Source organism: Asparagus officinalis, chromosome 8, assembly GCF_001876935.1.
Source record: "Asparagus officinalis chromosome 8, Aspof.V1, whole genome shotgun sequence".
In the NCBI taxonomy this organism is placed as follows: Eukaryota; Viridiplantae; Streptophyta; class Magnoliopsida; order Asparagales; family Asparagaceae; genus Asparagus; species Asparagus officinalis.
In genome coordinates, this window is record NC_033801.1 from 20,409,052 (window position 1) to 20,429,939 (window position 20,888).

The 20,888-nt window shown below is 34.4% G+C and overlaps 3 protein-coding genes across 3 annotated transcripts in view; all 3 read right to left on the bottom strand.

The window, feature by feature from the left end:
- The window catches only part of LOC109820978 (dehydration-responsive element-binding protein 2F), a 1,230-nt gene extending 838 nt beyond the window's left edge, over positions 1-392 (bottom strand). Inside the window, exon 1 of the mRNA XM_020387173.1 lies at positions 13-392. Within this exon, the coding sequence (XP_020242762.1) occupies positions 13-138 (126 nt within the window). The 5' untranslated portion in view covers positions 139-392. The remainder of the gene's footprint in view (positions 1-12) is intronic.
- On the bottom strand, positions 6,717-7,715 carry LOC109820979. The gene has a single exon (XM_020387175.1). The coding sequence runs from the start codon at positions 7,713-7,715 to the stop codon at positions 6,717-6,719; it is 999 nt and encodes a 332-aa protein (XP_020242764.1).
- LOC109820990 (pumilio homolog 12-like) lies at positions 11,941-20,027 on the bottom strand. The gene is made up of 5 exons (XM_020387186.1): positions 19,580-20,027; positions 19,310-19,487; positions 13,074-13,237; positions 12,699-12,954; positions 11,941-12,286 (listed from the first exon to the last, which is right to left on the bottom strand). Exons 1-5 carry the CDS (start codon positions 19,960-19,962, stop codon positions 12,158-12,160), a joined length of 1,110 nt encoding a protein of 369 aa, XP_020242775.1. The 5' UTR covers positions 19,963-20,027; the 3' UTR covers positions 11,941-12,157.

Below are 20,888 nucleotides of genomic sequence, written 5' to 3' on the forward strand. Positions count from 1 at the left end.
GATCTCAGCGACCCATTTCCCCCAGGTGCGCTGGCGGACGCCGCGGTACTCGCACGTGGCGTTCTGCGGGCCCCCCTTGCCGCGGGCAGGGCCCTTCTTCCACGGCCTCATAGGAGGAGGTTTTCTCATGTTGTCCATATTTTCGACTTTGGAGAAGAGAGAGTATGTTTAGTAGAGGGTGAGAGTGAGCAGTAGGAGAGGAGGGCGCGGGATAAGTAGGGAGAGGACTTGCGTTTTGGTTTAAATGCTGTCACGGTTGCTTGTAGTTTTTGAAGGCATGTGACCGTTGGGTATCCGAGGTTTAGATTGAGTCGTGGATTTAAGGTTGTTTATATTTGAGAGTTGTTAGGGAACGCGTATGATAGTGATAATAGGCCTAATTGTTCTTTATCCATGAAGCAAAAGCTAAGTTTTTCTCTATATTTGTTGAAATTTTTAGTTCTTTAATATGTTCTTGAACAAGACCCAGGTTTGAGCTCTGAAGAGTTTACTTATTAAGGCAACACTAGTTTGTCAAACAATCATGTTGTGGGTTATCTGATTAATGATTACATGTCAAAATTCTTAATTGCAAACTATATATATAGTGAGAATTAACTCATTTTTTTACTGCGATGCACGACTGAACATTACACACAGTTGTTGCTGTTAGAAAAATAATAAAAGAGAGAGAATTTTTGAGGCATGAAACACTTTCCTTAAACAAATATTTGCTCCACTTGATATTCAAAGTTGCTTTGGGTTAATGCAAATTTTCTTTCCAGGATACAACAAAAAATGAAAATTTCAGCAAGCAACTCTGGAATTTTCCACTAATTCGCTATGAAACAAGTTTGTAGTATTACAGATGTTTTTAATAGAAAAGTTTTGACAAAGAAGTGAAGTTAAGATATTTGAAATCATAAACTATTTATAGATTTGAAAAGGTACTTCCAACAGTCATAACTTTTCAAAACACCATTTGGAACAAACAAACACTTCTGAACAGTCACTTGTCTATTCATATTTTCAAAAAATTCAAAATAACATTTAAAATAATATACTCAAAATTTATATATTAAAAGTTAGAATATTTAAGCACCAACGACAAGCCCGCAAAGTGCTAAATGCATCTAAAAATCGCGTCAAAAATCACGCATTATTCACGCTACCCGCACGCGGTTTTAGAAGCCTATACTTTGATCCATTTATCAAAGCCCAATAATCATTAAATACTTTTAAACCTCTAAAAGAATGTTGAAGTATTTGATGTGGGACTATCTTGTTTTTACAAACAAATACTTAACAGTTGCAGCGCTCATAATATTGTAAATTTATTAATATTTTGACAGTTGTTTTACCCTTTCAATTTAAAAGTCTTACTATAAATTAGAAGTATTACCAAAACATTAATTTGCAAAAACATGAACCTATAACAGTATCATTTTATAGAAACATGATTCGTAAATGTGATATATAAAATCATTTTCTATCAAATAAAATATAAGTGACTTTCACCTTATAAACTGCATTTATTGAACACATTGTTACTTCACATCAAGTCTAAACTGCTTATAAACGAAAATTTCCATATCAAACCTTTTGATTTTTTTTACGCTCTCACTTCTTGACAATTCACAAGTATACTATTATTTATAAAAATAATGATCTATAACCCTCATTAACTGTACACCATTTCATTTCACCAAAAATTTTATCCTCCACTAGAATATATTAATTTACAATAATAAATAAAATTTATATTTTTATTAATTATTAAAATAGTACAAACAACTATTTAATAAATTATTGTACATAATTATTAATTATTAATAATCTTATAAATAAAGTCATGTAATATTAAGAATTATTGCCATTATTTCATAAATGTTATAATAAAATATTTACATAGCATAAATACTTAATAATATAAATAGTTTATTTATTTCAATAGTTTTACTTAAACTAATGATTACATTATTATTTAATAAGTATACTCTTAAACAATTTGTTTAATAACATAATAATAAGCTAATTTAAAAATAACTATTAAATGAATGTTATAAATAGTATAACTACTAGTAATAGTAGAGCTTAACTTTTTTAATGATAGCGTAATAAAACATCTTATAAAATAATTATAATACTTTATTAAATAATATTATTGCATACAAAAATAAATATGTCCGCGTGCAATGTATTGTGAATTCGCTTGACTCGGATCTAGTTCGATGGATCCAAACCCAAGTGGTACCGGTTTGGGTCAAGAAGACCCGACATGCGTTTGCTTCGCGAGCATTCGAGAGCAATTAAAGCAGCACCTCTCAAACGTTTTTAGGTTTCACGAGTGCTCGTATTCACATGTTGTACTGACTCCCAGTGACCTGATTCCCGAGACCGAGAACTCTCTCTCTCTCTCTCTCTCTCTGTTCACTAATTTCTCATGCGCATCTCTCTCTCTCCCTCTCTCTCTCTCATCACCTGTCACCAACAAAAAATTCTTACAATTGCCTTTTCAGCATGGAAATCGACAGGTGACAAAGGTGCCAAACAGTTCGGTTTTATACGAACCGATCCTCATTCGTATCCGTACGAATATGGATATGGTAAGCCATTTTTAAAATCGGACGGATACGCTTTCAGATATGGATCTGGTTCTTTTTTTTTTTCCGGATACGGATATGAGTGTAAGATTCGGTTGCGGATACGAATATCCACAATTCAATAAACAAAAGAATTCGGGTCCATATAGGTATCCAAAGTTCTAAACCCGTAACCGCTAACCAACCCAAAACCCAACTAAAAAACCCTAGTCTCCACTCCAGTCTCTCTAGTCTCTGCTCAATTTCTCAACGCGACACGCCACACGCCTCCACCCTAGTCGCTCGACCTCCCCCTTCCCCCCCTTGTCCTCCGCCGCCTCTCTCCGTCAGATCCTGCGGCCTCTCTCCGTCAGATCTCACCACCACCACTCCTTCAGATCCCGTCGTTGGATCTCTCACCGCCTCTCTCCGTCCATCTCCGACATGTGCTCCCTCTGCTGCCATTCCCTTTGCGACTCCGCCTCATCTTCCTGCCCCCGAACTCCTACAGCCGCTCCATCGAGTCACTCAACCTCCCCCCTCCTACCCCACCTCCTCTTCGCCGCCCTCCGCCGCCTCTGCGACCCTAATTCCTCCTTCAAATCCGCCGTCTGTTCCATAAGGTCGAATCGAAACTCTAGTTTTAATTTCATTGTCAATATGTTTTATGTGACTATAAGATTTTTGATTAAGTTTTTTTTAATTTCATTGAATAGAAATCATGTCCAATCCTTCGATTCAAGCGTCTAATGAAGAACAAACTGTTAAGCCTAATGTTGAACCTACTATTGAACCCGTGATTGAGGAAACTTCAAGTAAAATTGATTAAAAACCTGAAAAGAAAAGAAGATGTTATTCTGAAGTGTGATTAGATTTTGATAAAATAGATAAAATAGAAAAGAAAATAGTTGATGGGAAAGAGGTTGTCACCAAAATCATTAGAGCCAAATGCAAACATTGCCTATTTGAAGCCGATGGACGTGGTATCAGGGGTACTTCCCATCTTAAAAATCACATTGCGAGATGTACTAAGAAGAAAAGATCCAAGATATATAGGTGTACTAATTCATATCTGATTCATATCCATTTGTCGAATATCCGTTTCATATTTGTGATCGTATCCAATCCAATTCTTAAATATCCGAACCGTATCCATTTCCGATTAGTGCGGATATGGTTAATGTTTTTTTCTTACCGAAGAAAATCTGTATCTGTATCCGTATTCGTTTATAGAAAGCGGATATGGATATGTTAAGTGCCATATTCGAACCGTATCTGCTCCGTTAACAACCTTACAGGTGACCAAATTAAAAATTGGGTTATTTGCATATAATAATGTATCCCTTAAATAATATTTGCAAAAGGAACCCCAAATCTTTGTATTTGCAAACCTACTTCTCAAATCATCAATTTTGCAAAAAATACCCCTAAAATCAAACAAATCATCATCTTGGTGCTAAAAATTTAACTATTTGTTGATAATTTTTACATATGACTTTTAAAATCTTATTAAATTTAATGATTTAAATTTAATGATTAATTGCTTTGAAGTTATTTTTTTCAACTTGATAATTTGAGGGATAATTTTACAAAGACCGAGATATAGAAGGTATTTTAGCAAATATGCATGATTTAACTGGTATATATATGCAAATAACCCTAAAAAAATCATTGTTCTCTTTTTTTTTTTTTTTGGTAAATGAAAGATTTTATTCACAAACCAAAAACTGTAAAGTTAAGTACATCAAATTACACAGATTTTCATGGGATCTGGTAACTGTAAAAACAAAACAAGAAAGCAAAAGTATAAAACATTTGTAAAAAGCTCTACAGGGAGAGGAAACACTCCCTGTCTTCGTTCGGCATTAGAGGATTGTTGAGGATGACAGAGTATATGCCAATTTTTATGTCTCTAACTATCTGCTCTGGAGCTCTCTTCTTTTGGTTGAAGATCCTATTGTTTCGTTCTTTCCAGATGTTATATACCACTGCTGCCAGCGCCATTCTCTTCACTTTCAATTTGAAGCCTCTCCCTCTTAATCTATTGCAATACCAATCAAGAAGCATCCTCCAGTTACATGTCCTCCACTTGAACTTGAGCCAACTCATTACCTCATTCCAAACTGTCATAGAGAAATGACAATCAAAAAACAGATGCGAATGGCTTTCAGCATCTCTTTCACACAGGGAACAAAGATTTGATTGAATGATCCCTCTTCTGATCAATCTATCCATTGTGAGTAGCCTGTTTTGAATAGTTAGCCACAAAATAAAAGAGTGTTTAGGAAGATTAAAAACCTCCCAGACAGTATCCGACCAAGGAACACTGATGTTTACTGGGGATAAAAGCTTATACAGGCCAGAAAGGTGAATCCTGGAGTTAATATAACACGACCTGATGTTCTGAATGAGGTTATCAGTCCCACCAAAAAGATTTGCAGCTTTATCCCTTGCTTTTAATAACTGTTTCCATAGCCATGAGTCACTAGCTTTACTTTCAACTTGCCAAATGGTTGAGGTTTTTAAATAAGTGCCATGAACCCACTTAATCCACAGAAGTTCCTTGTTAGAATGCACATACCATAGAGTTCTCATAGCAGTAGCCAAGTTCCAGTTTGTGGCTGAAAAAATACCAAGGCCTCCTTGCTTCTTCCCTGTGCAGATTTTATCCCAAGAGACTAGCGGAGCTTTGAACTTATGATCAGCCTTGCCCCAAAGAAAATCCCTGCAGAGATCATCAATTTTTTGAAGGACTTTAGAAGGCAATATATAGCAGGAAGTCCAGAAAATTTGCACTCCAAGAATGACACTCTTTATTATTTGCATTCTGCCAGCATAGGAGAGGGTCCTGTGTTTCAACCAAATCTGAAATTGGTTTGAAATTTTCATGAATAAGGGACTGCAATCAACATAAGACAGTCTTTTAGAAATCAGTGGTAAACCAAGATATTTGAAAGGTAAAATCCCCTCAGGAAAACCAATGAGACTGAAAATATCATTCTTTGTTCTGTCATCAACTCCTCCATAGAAGATGGAACATTTAGTGAGATTTGCTTCAAGCCCTGAGACAGAACCAAAACTCCTGACACACTGGTAGATCTTCATGACAGATTTAACATCTCCCTTACTGAATAATAACAGATCATCAGCAAAGATTAGATGGGATATTCTGAGACTTTTGCATTTGGGGTGGAATTTGAATTCTCTGTCATTGTTCAGTTTGCACAAATCCCTTGATAGATATTCCATACCAATGATAAACAAGTAAGGGGAGAGAGGATCTCCTTGCCTCAATCCCCTAGCTCCCTTGAAATAACCATGATAGGTGCCATTAAGAGATATGGAGTATTTAGGAGATGATATACAAGTCATAATCCAGTCAACAAAAGTATTGGGAAATCCCAGGCCCCTGAGCATATTTTCCAGAAAATCCCAGTTTATTGTGTCAAATGCCTTCCTAATATCAATATTAAGCATGGCTCTGGGAGACAGATGCTTCCTTCCATAGTTCTTTACTAGCTCATGAGCCAATAAAATGTTGTTCTGGATTTGCCTACCTTTTACAAAGGCACACTGAGCTTCACTGATGATAAACCCCAGAACTGATTGTAATCTGTTAGCTAGAATCTTTGAGATGAATTTATAGATACAATTGCAACATGAGATAGGTCTAAAATCAGCAGGAGTTGAAGGACATTGTATCTTGGGGATAAGAGTAATAGCAGTTGAATTTATTGTACCCAAAAGCTTACCAGACTTGAAAAAATCCACTATAGCTTTTGTGGTTTCATCTCCTATAATGGACCAAGCAGATTTGTAAAATGAAGCATTGAAACCATCAGGGCCTGGTGCCTTTTCATCTGACATGGAGAAGATTGCATTCCTGATTTCCTCTTTTGTGACTGGCTTAGCTAATTCCCTGGCTTGGAGGTCATTGAGACATGGGCCATTTTTGATTATATCTGTATCAGGAGGGACAGTAGGAACTGATGATCCTAACAGGGTCTTATAGTAAGAAATTAGCTCCTGGATAATCATATCACCCTCAGTAATTCTAATGCCATTGTTGTTGTACAGGACCATGACTCTATTCTTGTGCCTGTTGCTTTTGACAATAGAGTGGAAAAAATTTGTGCACCTGTCCCCTTGGAGATTCTAATTTATTCTAGCTTTTTGTTGGTAGAAAGAAAGCTCACAATCTAACAGCTTATTGAAAGAAGAGATATAATCCTTCTCTTGCCTTATGAGAGCATCATTAAGAGGGTCTAATGATAAGGCCTTTTGAACATTTTCCAGATTAGCTTTTGCTCTCAAAACCTGCTCACTGATATTATTAAAGTGCCTCCTGTTAAGATCCTTCAGAGCTGTTTTCAGGAGTTTGAGCTTTGAAACAATAGAAAACATGGTGTGACCATCAATTGGAGTATTCCAGATGGAAGACACTGTAGGCAGATAGTCTGAATGTTTGGTCCACATTTTAAAGAACCTAAATGGCTTTTTACCATGCACTTGATCCTCAAAAATTGTAACAAGTGCAGGAGAATGATCAGAGAAACTGGGTAAAAGGAATTCTGCTTGACTAGAATTATAAGTATTTATCCATTGATCATTGACTAAAGCTCTATCCAGTCTGCTCAGAACCCTGGTAGCCGCATCTTGTTTGTTATTCCAAGTAAAGAAACAACCAATGGTTTTCAAATGGGAAAGCTGGCAGGTATCAATGAATTGATTGAAATCATAGGTATCAGCTTCTGTTAGAGCAGTACCACCCAGTTTCTCATCATCAGAGATCATAGCATTGAAGTCACCACACAACAACCAAGGCAGATTACCTAAATTTTGCTGAATTTGAGAGAGTTCATTCCATAACAGCTTCCTAGCATCAGCATGATTATATCCATAAACTGAGGAAATGATGCAATTTAGTCTTCCATCCAGAGACTTGACAGCACAAGAGATATGTTGAGCAGAAAAACAGATGATATGGACATCAAAAATATTAGGATCCCACAAGATCATAACTCTGGCTTTGTCTGAATTATTGGCATTAGAAAACCACTGCCAGTTAATATCAATCTTCTTAGCAATAGCCTGGACATTACTGAGCTTCAGCTTTGTTTCAAGAAGAGCTAGAAAAGAGAGATGGTATTGCATAAGGTGTTTTTTTAACCAAATGCTGTTTAGGGGATTTGTTCAATCCCCTAACATTCCAAAATAACAGGTTCATTTATTTGTTCCCCCCTATCAATATTTGAGGGGTCTAGGATTGATATCAAGTTGGAAAGAGGAGAGAATGGATTTACTCCTTTACTTTTGTTTCTATGAACTTGAGTCCAGGAGTTTCCAGTAAGGATAGCTTCTTTTCCCTTATTTATTTCCAAAACAGGCTGAACATGCACAACGTGCACAGCACTGTTCATTTCACTAGCTGGAGTCACTTCTTCTGAAATTTTGGTTGAAGACATAGTTTCAACTCCAATTTTCTCTGCAGGAGGATGCAAGCTAATACTGTCAGCATGTTGATTACCAACAGGATCATCATATTGTTTCTCCAGGACTTCACCTGCAGCCAGGCTAGATTTATTACCAGGATGAACCGCAATATTTCTTTGCTTAGGGACCCATCTTTGCACAGGATAATGTCTTTTGCAGAAATTAGTATCATGCCCAACATTTTTACAGTGATCACACCATCTTGGTTTTAATTCATATATAATTTTTTGAAAATATTGTGAACCATCAGGCCCTTTGATAGCTATCTGATCAGGGAGAGGAGAAGGCATTTTAACCTCAACAAGCACTCTAGCATATGCCAGTCTTTTCATATTTGCAGTGAGCATATCAGTAGCTATGGGATGGCCTATAGTGCTAGAAATTTTACTTATTCCCTTAGCATTCCATAGGTTTAATTTTAGCTCTGGTAGCTGGATCCACAATGGATAGATACAGTCCTTCATCTTTTCAAAATCCTCACCCACTGTCCAAGGCTTCAATAACATTGGTCGAGAACCAAAAAACCAGGGACCAGATAAAAGTATATTATTCATATCATCCTTATTATTGAATTTGAAGAGAAAAACTCTAGATTTGAGAAGATTAATCTCAGGCAGAGCTATAGGAGACCAAACTTTCTTAATGAAACCTTCCATTGCTTTAAATTTGACATTCAACCCCATAACCTGACCAACAAGGGAGAACTGCCAGATTTGAACCCCTTCATTCCATTCTTCATCATTAAAAGAAACCACATCCTTTGATACAGGGGGAATATAGTTCAGATCTAAACCACTGCCCTGTTTTCTATTATCAGCAAAAAAACTGACCCAACTTCTTTTAGGAATCTCTTTTGGAGCATCATTAAGAACTGGTGGTGGAATGATCTCATCCTGTTTATCTGATTCCAAATTAATAGCATTTCCTTTATTTTCAAAATTCAATGGAACAGTACCGATACCAGAACTTCTCAAAGGAGCACTATTATTTCCAGAATTCAAAATAGGATTCATAGGAGACGCAGAGGAAATTTTAACAGGTGAAAAAACTGGATTAAGAGGAGAATCCATTTCTAGATCTAGATCAAGATCATCAGCCCAAGATACCCTGGATGAAGTTTCCATACCAGAAGTATGAGATCTACTCAGACTACGTACCTGAACCCCAGTTAGAGGAGCTACAGATTGAGAGTTGCAAGAATCAAGAATATCCGCCATTGTTCTCTTTGATTCCGTAGATAAACTCTCTTTGAATCCGAAGAAAAGTTTTATCGCACATTTGAGCCAATAATCTTCGCATAGACGATACGTGTATCTTATTCCATTTTATTAATGTCTACTTGGTCTTTTGTGCAGTGAGAGAAATCCTCTCCTACACTTGATGTATAAGAACCGTATGAGATTAATCCTCTGCATTGCACGTGACATATTTTGTGGCCTGTATTGCACATGGCTGTGCTATCTCAATTGATTTTCCTCTCATTAGGTTCTCAATGAAAGCGATATCTATCTCTTAAGATCATACTTAGTTATCTCATAAGGACGTACTTAGTTATTTTATTCTCAAATAAAGCTGGCACAAGTAAAATTAATAGAACTGTATGTTTGAGAAAACAACAAAATGACAGAATTAACAGCCTAACACAAAGAACACATTGGTCTTTTACCAGAATATAGTTACCAACACACCATGTTCAAACATGGTTGTGAAGGTGATGACTCTCAACTCTCAAGGATGGTTTATATCTTGATGTAAATGCTGCTTTCAGGAACCTGATCGTGGAGAGTGGTCCAATGGTGTCGGTAGGCATTCTTCGTAAGATTACAACAATTGGATTGAGAATTCAACACATTGTTACGCGATGTGCGGAAGCGTGCTCGACAACCAAACGAGTCGGTGAGCGATGAGAGAAGAGAACCAAATCAAATTACGAGTGCAATTCACCAAAACACGACACAAATCAAACCAAACACATGAATTTACGTGGTTCAACAATTGCCTACGTCCATGGGGAGAGGATGATGAGATTTCACTATATGAAGGAGAAATACAATGGGTTACAACTCACAAAATTACTCAAATATAACCCTAACCAAAGCTCTTAACCCCCTCACAATATCACTCTCTCAAAGTGCTCAAAACAATGCTAATTCTCTCCTTAAGAAACCCTAAAAAACGTATTTCTATTTATAACAAAACATAATCCCAAACATGATAGGAATCTGAAAACGAGTCTGTCATACCCGGGTGTGGCACACACCACACCCCTGAAAACATGGCAGATTTGGCAGACACCACATCTAGATGTGACAGACACCACACCCCTGACAACAGGGGCGAAATCTGTCACACCTGGGTGTGACAGACACCACACCCCTGCCACATCTTCTTGTTTGCCAACACTTTAAACAATTTAACGTCGTTTTCTATAATTCTCCACCTCAGCGAAGTGTTCCCAAAAACTAAGCCGACACCAACATGAGCACCAATGTGTCGTCTCACCAAATGTAGCTGCACCAATGTAGTTGCCTACGTATTCCCCCTCTCCTAAGGAATCAAGCCGCTTGTAGTTCATCCAAATGGTCACGAACGACCTCAACAATCAAGAATTTACTACAAGTTTCTACAATGATCAAACTTGTTGCTCGGAACCATCTTTGTGAGTATATCTGCTGGATTGTCTTTTGTGTGGACCTTCACGAGCTCCACATCCCTATCTTCAAGAACATCTCGAACGAAGTGATAACGCACGTCGATATGCTTTGTCCTCGCATGAAAGATCAGATTCTTCGCCAAATAAATAGCACTCATGCTATCACAATAAATGGTGATGAATCGCTGCGAAACACCAAGATCCTCCAAAAGTCCTCGAAGCCAAATCGCCTCCTTAATAACCTTCGTAATCGCCATATACTCTGCCTCAATCATAGACAAAGCCATCGTAGACTGCAAAGTGCATATCCAACACACCGGCGCACGGGTCAAAGTGAACACATACCCTATCGTCGACCGGCGTTTATCCAAATCTCCAGCGTAATCCGAATCTACGTATCTAATACATAGCTGCCCACCGCTAGTGTCCCGCTAAAAAACCAAACCAATATTGAGAGTACCTCGAATGTACCTCAAAATTCATCTCACAATATCCCAATGACTCGGACCTGAGTCGTGCATGTATCTAGAACTGCTTGTGACAAATCCGGCCTCGTACAAACCATGACGTACATCAAACTCCAACTGTGCTCGCATATGGAGTCTTTGACATTAACTCTTGATCTTCAACGGTGAAAGGTCAGCTGAAAGCTTCAAATGGGCTCCCAACTGGCTTCGTAAAAACCCCTTTTTTAATCTCCTTCCTTATTTGGCGTCTTGTTTGCCTTCTTCGCATTTGACAGATACTGTATGCTTAAATATTACGTCTTGTTTGCCTTCTTCGCATTTGACAGATACTGTATGCTTAAATATTACTTCTAGAGGATTAACAACAAGTTAGGTGAAGGTTTAGAACAGCTTATGCAAAATTTCCGTTTGTGAGAAATATTTTACATAGATTGTTAGAATATAAAAATATAATGCTTAACCCTCAATCACAGCTTTGTAGTTTTGATGCTATGCTAGGGATTTTAAGATGATATCAAAACAATCCAAGTTCGAATGTTTTTTGCCATGAATTTCTAACAGCTTAGTTTTCGGCCCATGAAAGGACCCTCAACCTAGTCTTTTCAGCTAAACTAGTTTTCTCAAATTTCTCATGATGCTAAACTGGCTACTTAGTTTGATAACATTAATTAGTTGATTTTACTCCGAACAAAATACTTTTAGATTATAAATAAACCAAAAAATAAAAATATTTCACAATGATAGCAACTGAAGTGCCACAGTTTTACTGCAAACCAACATAGATTGTTCGCTACCAAAATCAACAGAACTACAAGTTTGAGAAAACAAACTGAAGTGACATAAGTAATTAACAACCTCAAACGATAAGAACACAATAAACTTTTATCAGGCTACATGATCTTTACCAGGCTATAATTACAAGCAAACGTTATCCTATGTAACATAGGCTAATCCTTTAATATCTTGATGCTTCATGGGCTTCTTCAATACCTACGATTCCTTCTTCTGCTCGATCTGACAAGGCTCAATACATTTTTTGCATGTCTATCACACGAAAGCTCATCTGAAAGTTGCTCAACAGCATTAACTAGTTGATCATGGAACCTGGAATTCTGTTCTCAGAAAAGGAAAAAAAATTCTTAGTGAGCACTGATATCTAATATTCCGAGGGTAAATTTTGCAAAGCCCTCCCGCTGAACTTGAGAAACCAAAGAAAATATACCTTAATTATCATCAGTATACCAAAACCCACTGAAGTAATGCACTTGGACCTTATTTCTGTGTCTTTTTCTTCCACGTGAATATTTCGATAAATTTACATAGCAAACTTTGGTTTATCATAATTTGAACTTTTTTGCTTTGTCAATTAACAGTTTTTATTATATTCTCTAATATTTCATGGGTTTTAGTACACTTTTGAAAGTCCAGAAGGGTTCTCATTTATAAAATTGAGGGGAATTAGTGAAACTTACCCTCAAACAAAAGTTCAGATAACGCCTAACATTATGAAATGAACAAGCGTACCTTAGAAACAACTAGTGCAGTTTGCAAAGCATAATTTCCAAAGGGATGCCGGGCAATATTCTCTAGTTTTTTCGCGTCGAGACTAATAAATCCCTCAAGTATAGCTTCACTAGCAGAAGATTTGAGGCATTTCTCTACAACATAGCTTCCACTTTTACTTAACACAAGATCCTCCAAGTTTTCTTTAAGCCGAAGGCAGATCCTTTCGTTGTACATGGGGTTATGAAGATCAATGATAACCTGAATAATGAAATTTCTGAAAGAACAAAAAAAAAAGTTGAGAATAGCAAACAATGAAGTTACCGAAAGAGCTAAAAAGTGTTGAGAATTGCATAATTTTCCTCATAATCTTAGATAATGTGGAGTTTTTATTACCCATAGTAGTGTTTAGCTAGCATGAGAGAGTTGGCGATGATTTGATCCACAATTAGTCTTCTGTATTCTGTGTTGGACTTGTAGATGCAGGTTTTAAGGGATGCACATCCCTTTTCACTTGTTGCGAGTTGAAGGCAAAAGTGGGTAGCGGTTTCAAATAAGGTCTATGTGCATGAGAAAAGTTCATGTCAGTATGTTACGTAAAACTAAGTCATTTAAAAATACTAGTTGAGATGCACGTGCAATGCATGCGGTTAAATATCATGATTATTTAAATTAATAAAAATAGAATAAAAATAAAAAATAATGTTTTTTGTGGGATTGATGATCAACTCAATAATCTCTCTCTCAAATGAAACATTATCATTGTTTCCTTCAACCCAGACTGTGGCCACGTGATCTACTATTTGTGAGTTATAAACACATTGATCTAGTATAACATCTCTGTTTATTAGCGTCTTGAAGTCTTCAAAAAATGGATGATCATTCAATTCGCAAAGGAATTTTGCATATGAATTACTTGCAATATGTCCATTAAACTTTTAGTTGTAGTTTAACTCATATTCATATTAACTTTTAGTTATGGTTTCACTAATATTTACATTATCTAATATTCTCATTCAATTTTATAGCTCATTCTTTGAACCATAGAAGTAAAACTGAAAGCATGAAGAATTACTTTCTTACGAAATTAAAGCGAGGAGATTATGATATATTTTGTCATGTGCTCTAAATATAACTTTTTTTGATGCAAGGTCTCTATCAAATATTATCCCAAATGATGTGAATAAAAAATATCATTATAACTCACTTGCCTAGGGAAATTGTATTGTATATAGGACATATAACTAATCTAGAATATCTACATATGCTAACTGGATTTTGTTATTGTGAGAGCAAAATGTTAGAGGTTCGTATTCAAACTTTTTGGCTCTATAGAAAAATTCTTAGTGTATAGCTTATATATCGTAAGAACATACTGGTTCATGAAGAATTTTTCCTAATAACGATATTATTACAACGATGCTACTATTCAATATTAAATCAATTTTATTATATAAGATTATATGATCCTTTTTAATAAATTATACTCAAAATACTCGAAGGTTTTCAAGAAAAAGAGAATATATATATGGAAACCTCGATACTTATGGCTAGTAGTTGGGCTCCACAAAATAAATTAACTTTACATTGTAGTTGTAGTTTGCTATTGGTAGCACTGTTGGTAATGCCATTATATTTCCTATTTATCCTAATATTCACTCTTTTCTAATATAAGTCCTCTTTTGCTAATCACTCAATTGACTATATTTAGTTTCTATAATATCAGAGGTTAGAATATTCTCTTCTATTGAAAAAGTGTTGACATGGTTTTCTTAAAAAATATATATATACATAATAACAATAGTATATACTTTAGTTCAACTCAAATATTGGTTTAAAGTCATTTAGAGTGAGGTCCTTTTTATGCTAGAATGGTGATATAATGATTACACAATCCAAAAGTCAAAGAAAAAATTTCTATAAAGAAAAAAATAATTTAATATGTCAAATTAATAACTAATTTATAAAATATACATGGACAGTGCGGATAGCTATAGAAAGTAATATATATATCTTTATAAAAATTACATAGTGAGTAACCAACTACAATCATCATAATTTAAGCATGAATAATTATTATTTTTATTACTAATTTGATACGCATAACTATAGAATAAATCTCAAGCAAAAAATAGGAAATGAGATTGTATTATCATATAGGTAAATAAATAAATGTTATTAAAGCTCTTCTTTATATTAAATTTAAAAATAATAATTTAAATTATTAAGAGCCAAATATTAATTCAAGCGAGAAAGTAAAGTAATATATAATTTATATACCTATATAGTCAATCAATCAAATGTATTAAAATTATGATGACCACAGTCAAAATTATATGGTGGGTTCATATTAATTATAATTTATAAAAAATAATACATTAAAGTCAAAATCCTTTTAACCAATATATAGATTGTTTGAAATTTTTTACATATATAAACTATACTGCATAGGAATAGTGATGTGTGCCCTAATACATCCTAAGACCGACTTACTCTTCAATATCATTGTTAATTGATGTATCTATGTATTACATTGAAAACACAATTAAAATTAGAAAACTACAAAAGAAACACCCTTAACAGTTTTTAAAATTATAAAAAAAACACCCAAAAATTTTGTAATTTACAAATACACAAAACTATTAAATATTACATTGAAATCAAGGAAATACAAAATATTATTAAAAAATTTTAAACTTTGGAGGGGTAATTTGCAATGTACTAAACTTTAGTGTTTTTTATAAATTTTAAATTTAATAGATTTTTAATTAGTTATGTGCTCTCCAAAAAAGTTATGGGTAATATTGACCATGACAATTTTTTCCTAAATCTATATTTTTAAAGGGAGTATGATATTTTTTACAAATTTTTAATTTTTTAGAGGTTGTTCGTAATTTTGCTTATTCATTTTAGTATCTATAGGTTAGCAATTCTCATGGTGTTTTTTATAAATTATGAATTTTTAAGTTTTTTTGTAATTTTTTAAACTTATAGGCCTTTTATATAGATTGTAAATTATTTTTAGACTATTTATAATTCATATGTTCTTAATTTACTAATGAGTTTAAAATTCTCAAGGTGTTCTTTATAAAATTTGAATCATAAGTGTTTGTTTATAATTTTTAAAACTTTAAGTGTGTTTTCTATAAATTATAAATTATGTAGAGGATATTTGTAATTCTTATATTTTTAATGTACTGTTAGGTTAAAAAATTATCAAGATTTTTATAAATTTTATAATTTTGAGGGTTTTATTTTGTAATTTATAAAATGTTTATAGTGTTAATTGTAAATTCTATAAATTTTTTAGGGTTGTTTGTGTTATTTGTAGATTTTTAATGTGTGTATAGGTTTAAAATTTTTAATGTTTTTATATAAATTTTGAATTTTAGGGTTGTTTTTTGAAAATTTTTAAAATTATAAGATAATTTCTCCAAAGTCAAAAATCTTTCAATTTCTAGCTAGCATATGTTTTTCAAATTTCTCATTGAATTGAAATAAGTAAAAATTATAATTTTTAATATGTTTTAATAAAATTTTTAATTTGTAGGTTTTTTTTTGCAATTTAAAAAACTTAGAGGGTATTTTTTATAAAGTCCAAAAACTTTTAGGTGCTAGCTAGTATATGTTTTTTATTTTTTTTTGCGAACTAAAATAAGTAAAGGAATTATATCAAACACACGTCCTTTATCCAATAACATGTTAAGTCTCATTATGAATAGGATAAATTATTTAATTACCAATTCCAAAAAAAAAGGATAACTACTATAGATTAGGATAATAGTGTAATATTTTTAAAAAAAATTAAGGGTAATATTGATCATGAAAAGATTTTCCTAAACTCGTAATTTTAAAGGGAGTATGATTCAATATGGAGTTTTGCGGGTTTGAGAATGATTTCGAATAAATTATAAATAACATACACAACAAATGACTAAAACTAAGGACTTCAATTATCGACACTTTTCTATTCAATAGTTTAAGTTTATTATCGCATGATGATTAATTAGAGAGGGAAAACTTACATAGCTTCTTCTGTCTTCAACTAATAGTTTTCATTAACGAGTGTTTGAAAACTGAAGAAAATTTTGTTACTACACTTCCTTTAGATGTGAAACATCACTAATTATATTGGATATCAATTAATGCACAATCAGTGGCTGATCTAGAATTTTTTTGGGGTTGTTGTTTTTTTTTTTGTGGTGGGGGGTGGGTGTGGGGGTGTATTTGCAGGATGGGGGATGACAAGTATCTATTAAGCCAAAAAATAAAATATAATATTATGAAAATAATGTTCTTGACAGTGCAGAGGGCCTCACATGAGATTTTTTTTTAAAAATCCCATGTAGGGCCCTCTGCACTGTAGCAGGTGAGGGGGTGTGGCTGAGAGTGTGCCCAATGGTGTGCCTCTAGTGCCTCCCATATGTAACAGCGAAAGCTCCCTACTGCCATCATTTGAATCTAGGTTTCTATTTGTAGTGATCAACAGGAAGTACTGCATAGTTTCTTTCAGGGGCTGTTTGGTTATTTCCTAAAAAACCAAAAAATAGAAATGCAAACTAAGAAAACTCAAAAAGTACAGGGGCTGTTTGGTTATTTCCTAAAAAACCAAAAAATAGAAATGCAAACTAAGAAAACTCAAAAAGTACAATTTCACACATTTCCATCCCTAAAACTCACAATAGAAATGCAAACTAAGAAAACTCAAAAAGTACAATTTCACACATTTCCATCCCTAAAACTCACCCATCACATGTAATAAAATATTATTTTTATCCAACAACTCATCCATCACATCCACCACATCTAATAAAATATTATTTTCATCCACAACATCACTCAACTCATCTCATCTCATATTTAAAAATTACTCATATCATCCAATAAGATTGTGACAACTCATCTCATCTCATTAACATTTCATTTCTTTGTTTTCCTCCCAAAAAGCTAGGAAAACAATTTTCTTAAGTGTGAGTCACATCATCCAATAATATAATGACAACTCATCTCATCTCATATATTTTCTTATTTTTAAGAAATAACCAAGCAAAAGAAAACAACCTATTACAAGAAATAGGTTTCTTATAATTTATTTCATTATTTTTTTGGCCAACCAAACAACATCAAAACAAGTTTTCTTAAAAAATCACTCACTTCATCCTATAATAAGGTGGCAACTCATCTTCATTTCTTTGATTTCCTTCTTTTTTTAGCAAACCAAACACTCCCAAAACAATTCTTTGATTTAATAGTTTTCCATTTCTTTGATTTTCAATTTGTTTTAGGCAAACAAACAGATCAAAAATTAGCTTTTCATTTGCATTAGGGTTACACTTTAATGCGTTTAAGCATACAACTTTTTTAACTTTGATACTTCAATATTTTTTTTCAGCACTCTGATACCCCAAACTTTGAACCCTTTTAACTTTGGCATCCTAAAGCATTTTTGACACTTTGATACCCGAAAATTTATAATTTACTTACCTCTAGTACCCAAAGTGTCATTGTGAAAAATAAAACATGAAGAATCGAAGTTAAAAGTGTGAACTTTTTAGAGTATCAGGTTATCAAGAAAAAACTTCGAGGTACCAAAGATTAAAAAAAAACTAAAAGGCAACCGCTTAGGTACTTCAAAAAACAATTTTTAGAGTACCGATGACACAAAATGTAAATTAATTTCCATAAGATTTAATTTACCTGGAGGCCTAATTCTCTGTTTGTTCTTTTCTATTTCTTCCCACAATATTTTCTTCAAACAAACCCTCCATTATTTCAATCCCCTTATCAAACCCAACTCCCCCAAATTTTTGTGATGAGCTCATTTTACTTCAGTACTCAGAGCATGGGCCGGCTCGTTCTCGTCTGTCGATGGAGAAATCATCTGCACTGCGGTCCTCGTCGTGGATGGGAGTGCATTGGTGGCGGGTTTTTGGGCAGCGAGTTGCGGGTAATGAGCGGAGGGAGAACGGATTATTGGGTTGAAGATGAGATGTGATTCTAATATTAGGAATTTGAAGAAGCTATGGATTGGGTAATTGGAGATTAATAGCAGTAGAAACAAATTTCTGAACACTGGGGAATTCAAAATGATGAGGGTGAAGTACCTATTTTCCTCCTTTTAATTAAAAAATAAATAAAGGACAAAATTTTAAAACCAACCATATATTTGAATAGACCCCTTCAACATTTATTTAGCTGGCTGAAACGAGATTGAAAATGCTAAATAAGTAGTGGAAACTTCACGGGATTAAGAATCTTACGAAGTTTAGAACGAAATTAAGGCTTGCTAAATTATTTTCACAAAGTTTTTTTATTAGCCACATGAATGATTTTGTGCTAAACTTCGCGTGTAAACTTTGGGGTCACCAAATTGTCAAAGTGCAAATAACCCTCTAGATACTTTGGGGTCACCAAATTGTCGAAGAAAAGCCGTGGGTATCAAATTCATAAATGTTGTAAACTTTAGCGTGACAAAGTTCAAATAACCCTCTAGATAATTTTATGGCGTACTAATTGAATTCGTTATTGAATCTAGAAGAATCATCAAATTGCTAGCAACTGATGAATGCATTACGCCACCATCAAGTTAAAATAACAACAACAACAATAATAACTACAGCTATTGCGCTTACCAAATTATCCTCATCAGTCAGATGATTAAAACAATGGGAAACCAGCTGATACCCAATAGGATGAATCATCAGTTCAAAAGTTTCATTGATTCCCGCAAGAGCAAGAGCAGATTTAATACCATCGCGTAACGTAGGAGATCCTTTAACGCTCTCAATCACTTTCTTGACGAAATTTATGCTGTAATATAAAAAATATATAAAGGGATTAATCCGAACAAGAATCATCCCAAAAAGAAAGAAAATCTGAAACAAATTACTAATATATCAAACCTGTGCGGATCCTTCGCCATATCAACAAGCGTGTACTGATCTTTGATGAGAAAATTCACAATCTGTGCTTTCTCTTGAATACTGCATCTTTCTAAGTAATTCTCGAAGCTTTCAGGTGTCGGTTTTGGACACGTCATGAAGGATCTTGGATTATAGCCTTCATCTACATGATAAGCGTACTGATTGTTTTGGTAAAAATCAGACCCAGGTGTTCGATACGAGCTGGAATCAAGAACAGCATTTCTTGGTATCGATATATTCGTATCAGAAACAGCACTAATGGGTGTCTCAGGAAATCCAAGATTATTAACCAGAGGATAGATTGGAGATCCTCCATTGCTTTTGAGACTAAGTTCTTGAAGTTCTTGAACAAGGCCCTCCATTGCTGATTGATGAATGATTTCTGGGCGTACAGGTGATCTGGGGGGGTGGAGTTTAAGAATAGAGGTTAGAGAGAACGTGCTGAGCTCTTCTAGAGGTTAATGTGTTATATTTATAGGAGAGGGAAAGACTGTAAAAGAGTCGGACTTCTACTAAGGCAAGAACTCCCAATTTGAATTCAATAAGGGAGGGAGTCTTAGTAGCATGCAATTTCCTATTTACAAGGTTGCTGTTTTTATTCAAGAATCAGAATTCTAATGGAACCAAGACACAATTTAGGTTGAGATACAATTTGATCCGACCTTTAGAGATTCCAAATTTGAATTGGGTCTAGAACATATTTGCACGGCACCCGGTTCGTTCCGGTTCATGGGACGGGAACGTGGACGTGGTATGCCACTCATTAGGAATCAAGTATGAGGGGGTAGGCTTATATGGTACGCCGGGGAACATGATACGCTTTAGGTTCGGTTCTTAAATGCTAGATGAACCAACCATGTTGCAATTAAGATATGCATTCCTTATTTGCTTAATTTCTCATGTTTTTTGTTGTTTATTCATTTAAAAAGAGTTAATTTTTGTTTCAAAATTTTAAATGGTTTGAATTCTAAATCGGGTCGCTGGTGTTGGTGAATCGGGTCATGTTCCACGCGAATATGGAATGATTGAACCCAGATCGCGGTTTGCTTTAGTGTACCACTTTCATGACTTCTATGGTCTAGAAAACCACCTTGCTATTTTCAATAGACTTTTTTTTTAGTAACTCTTCAGCAAAGATTTCGTTTAGTGAACTTCTGTATATAAATAACACAAGAACCTTTGTCAATCTTTCATGCACTCCAAAACTTTCTCCATGGAGAAACAAAATCCCCATTCACCATCCTTCAAAGATCTTGATTGTTGGACATCGCGGGGTTTCACGCAGAGC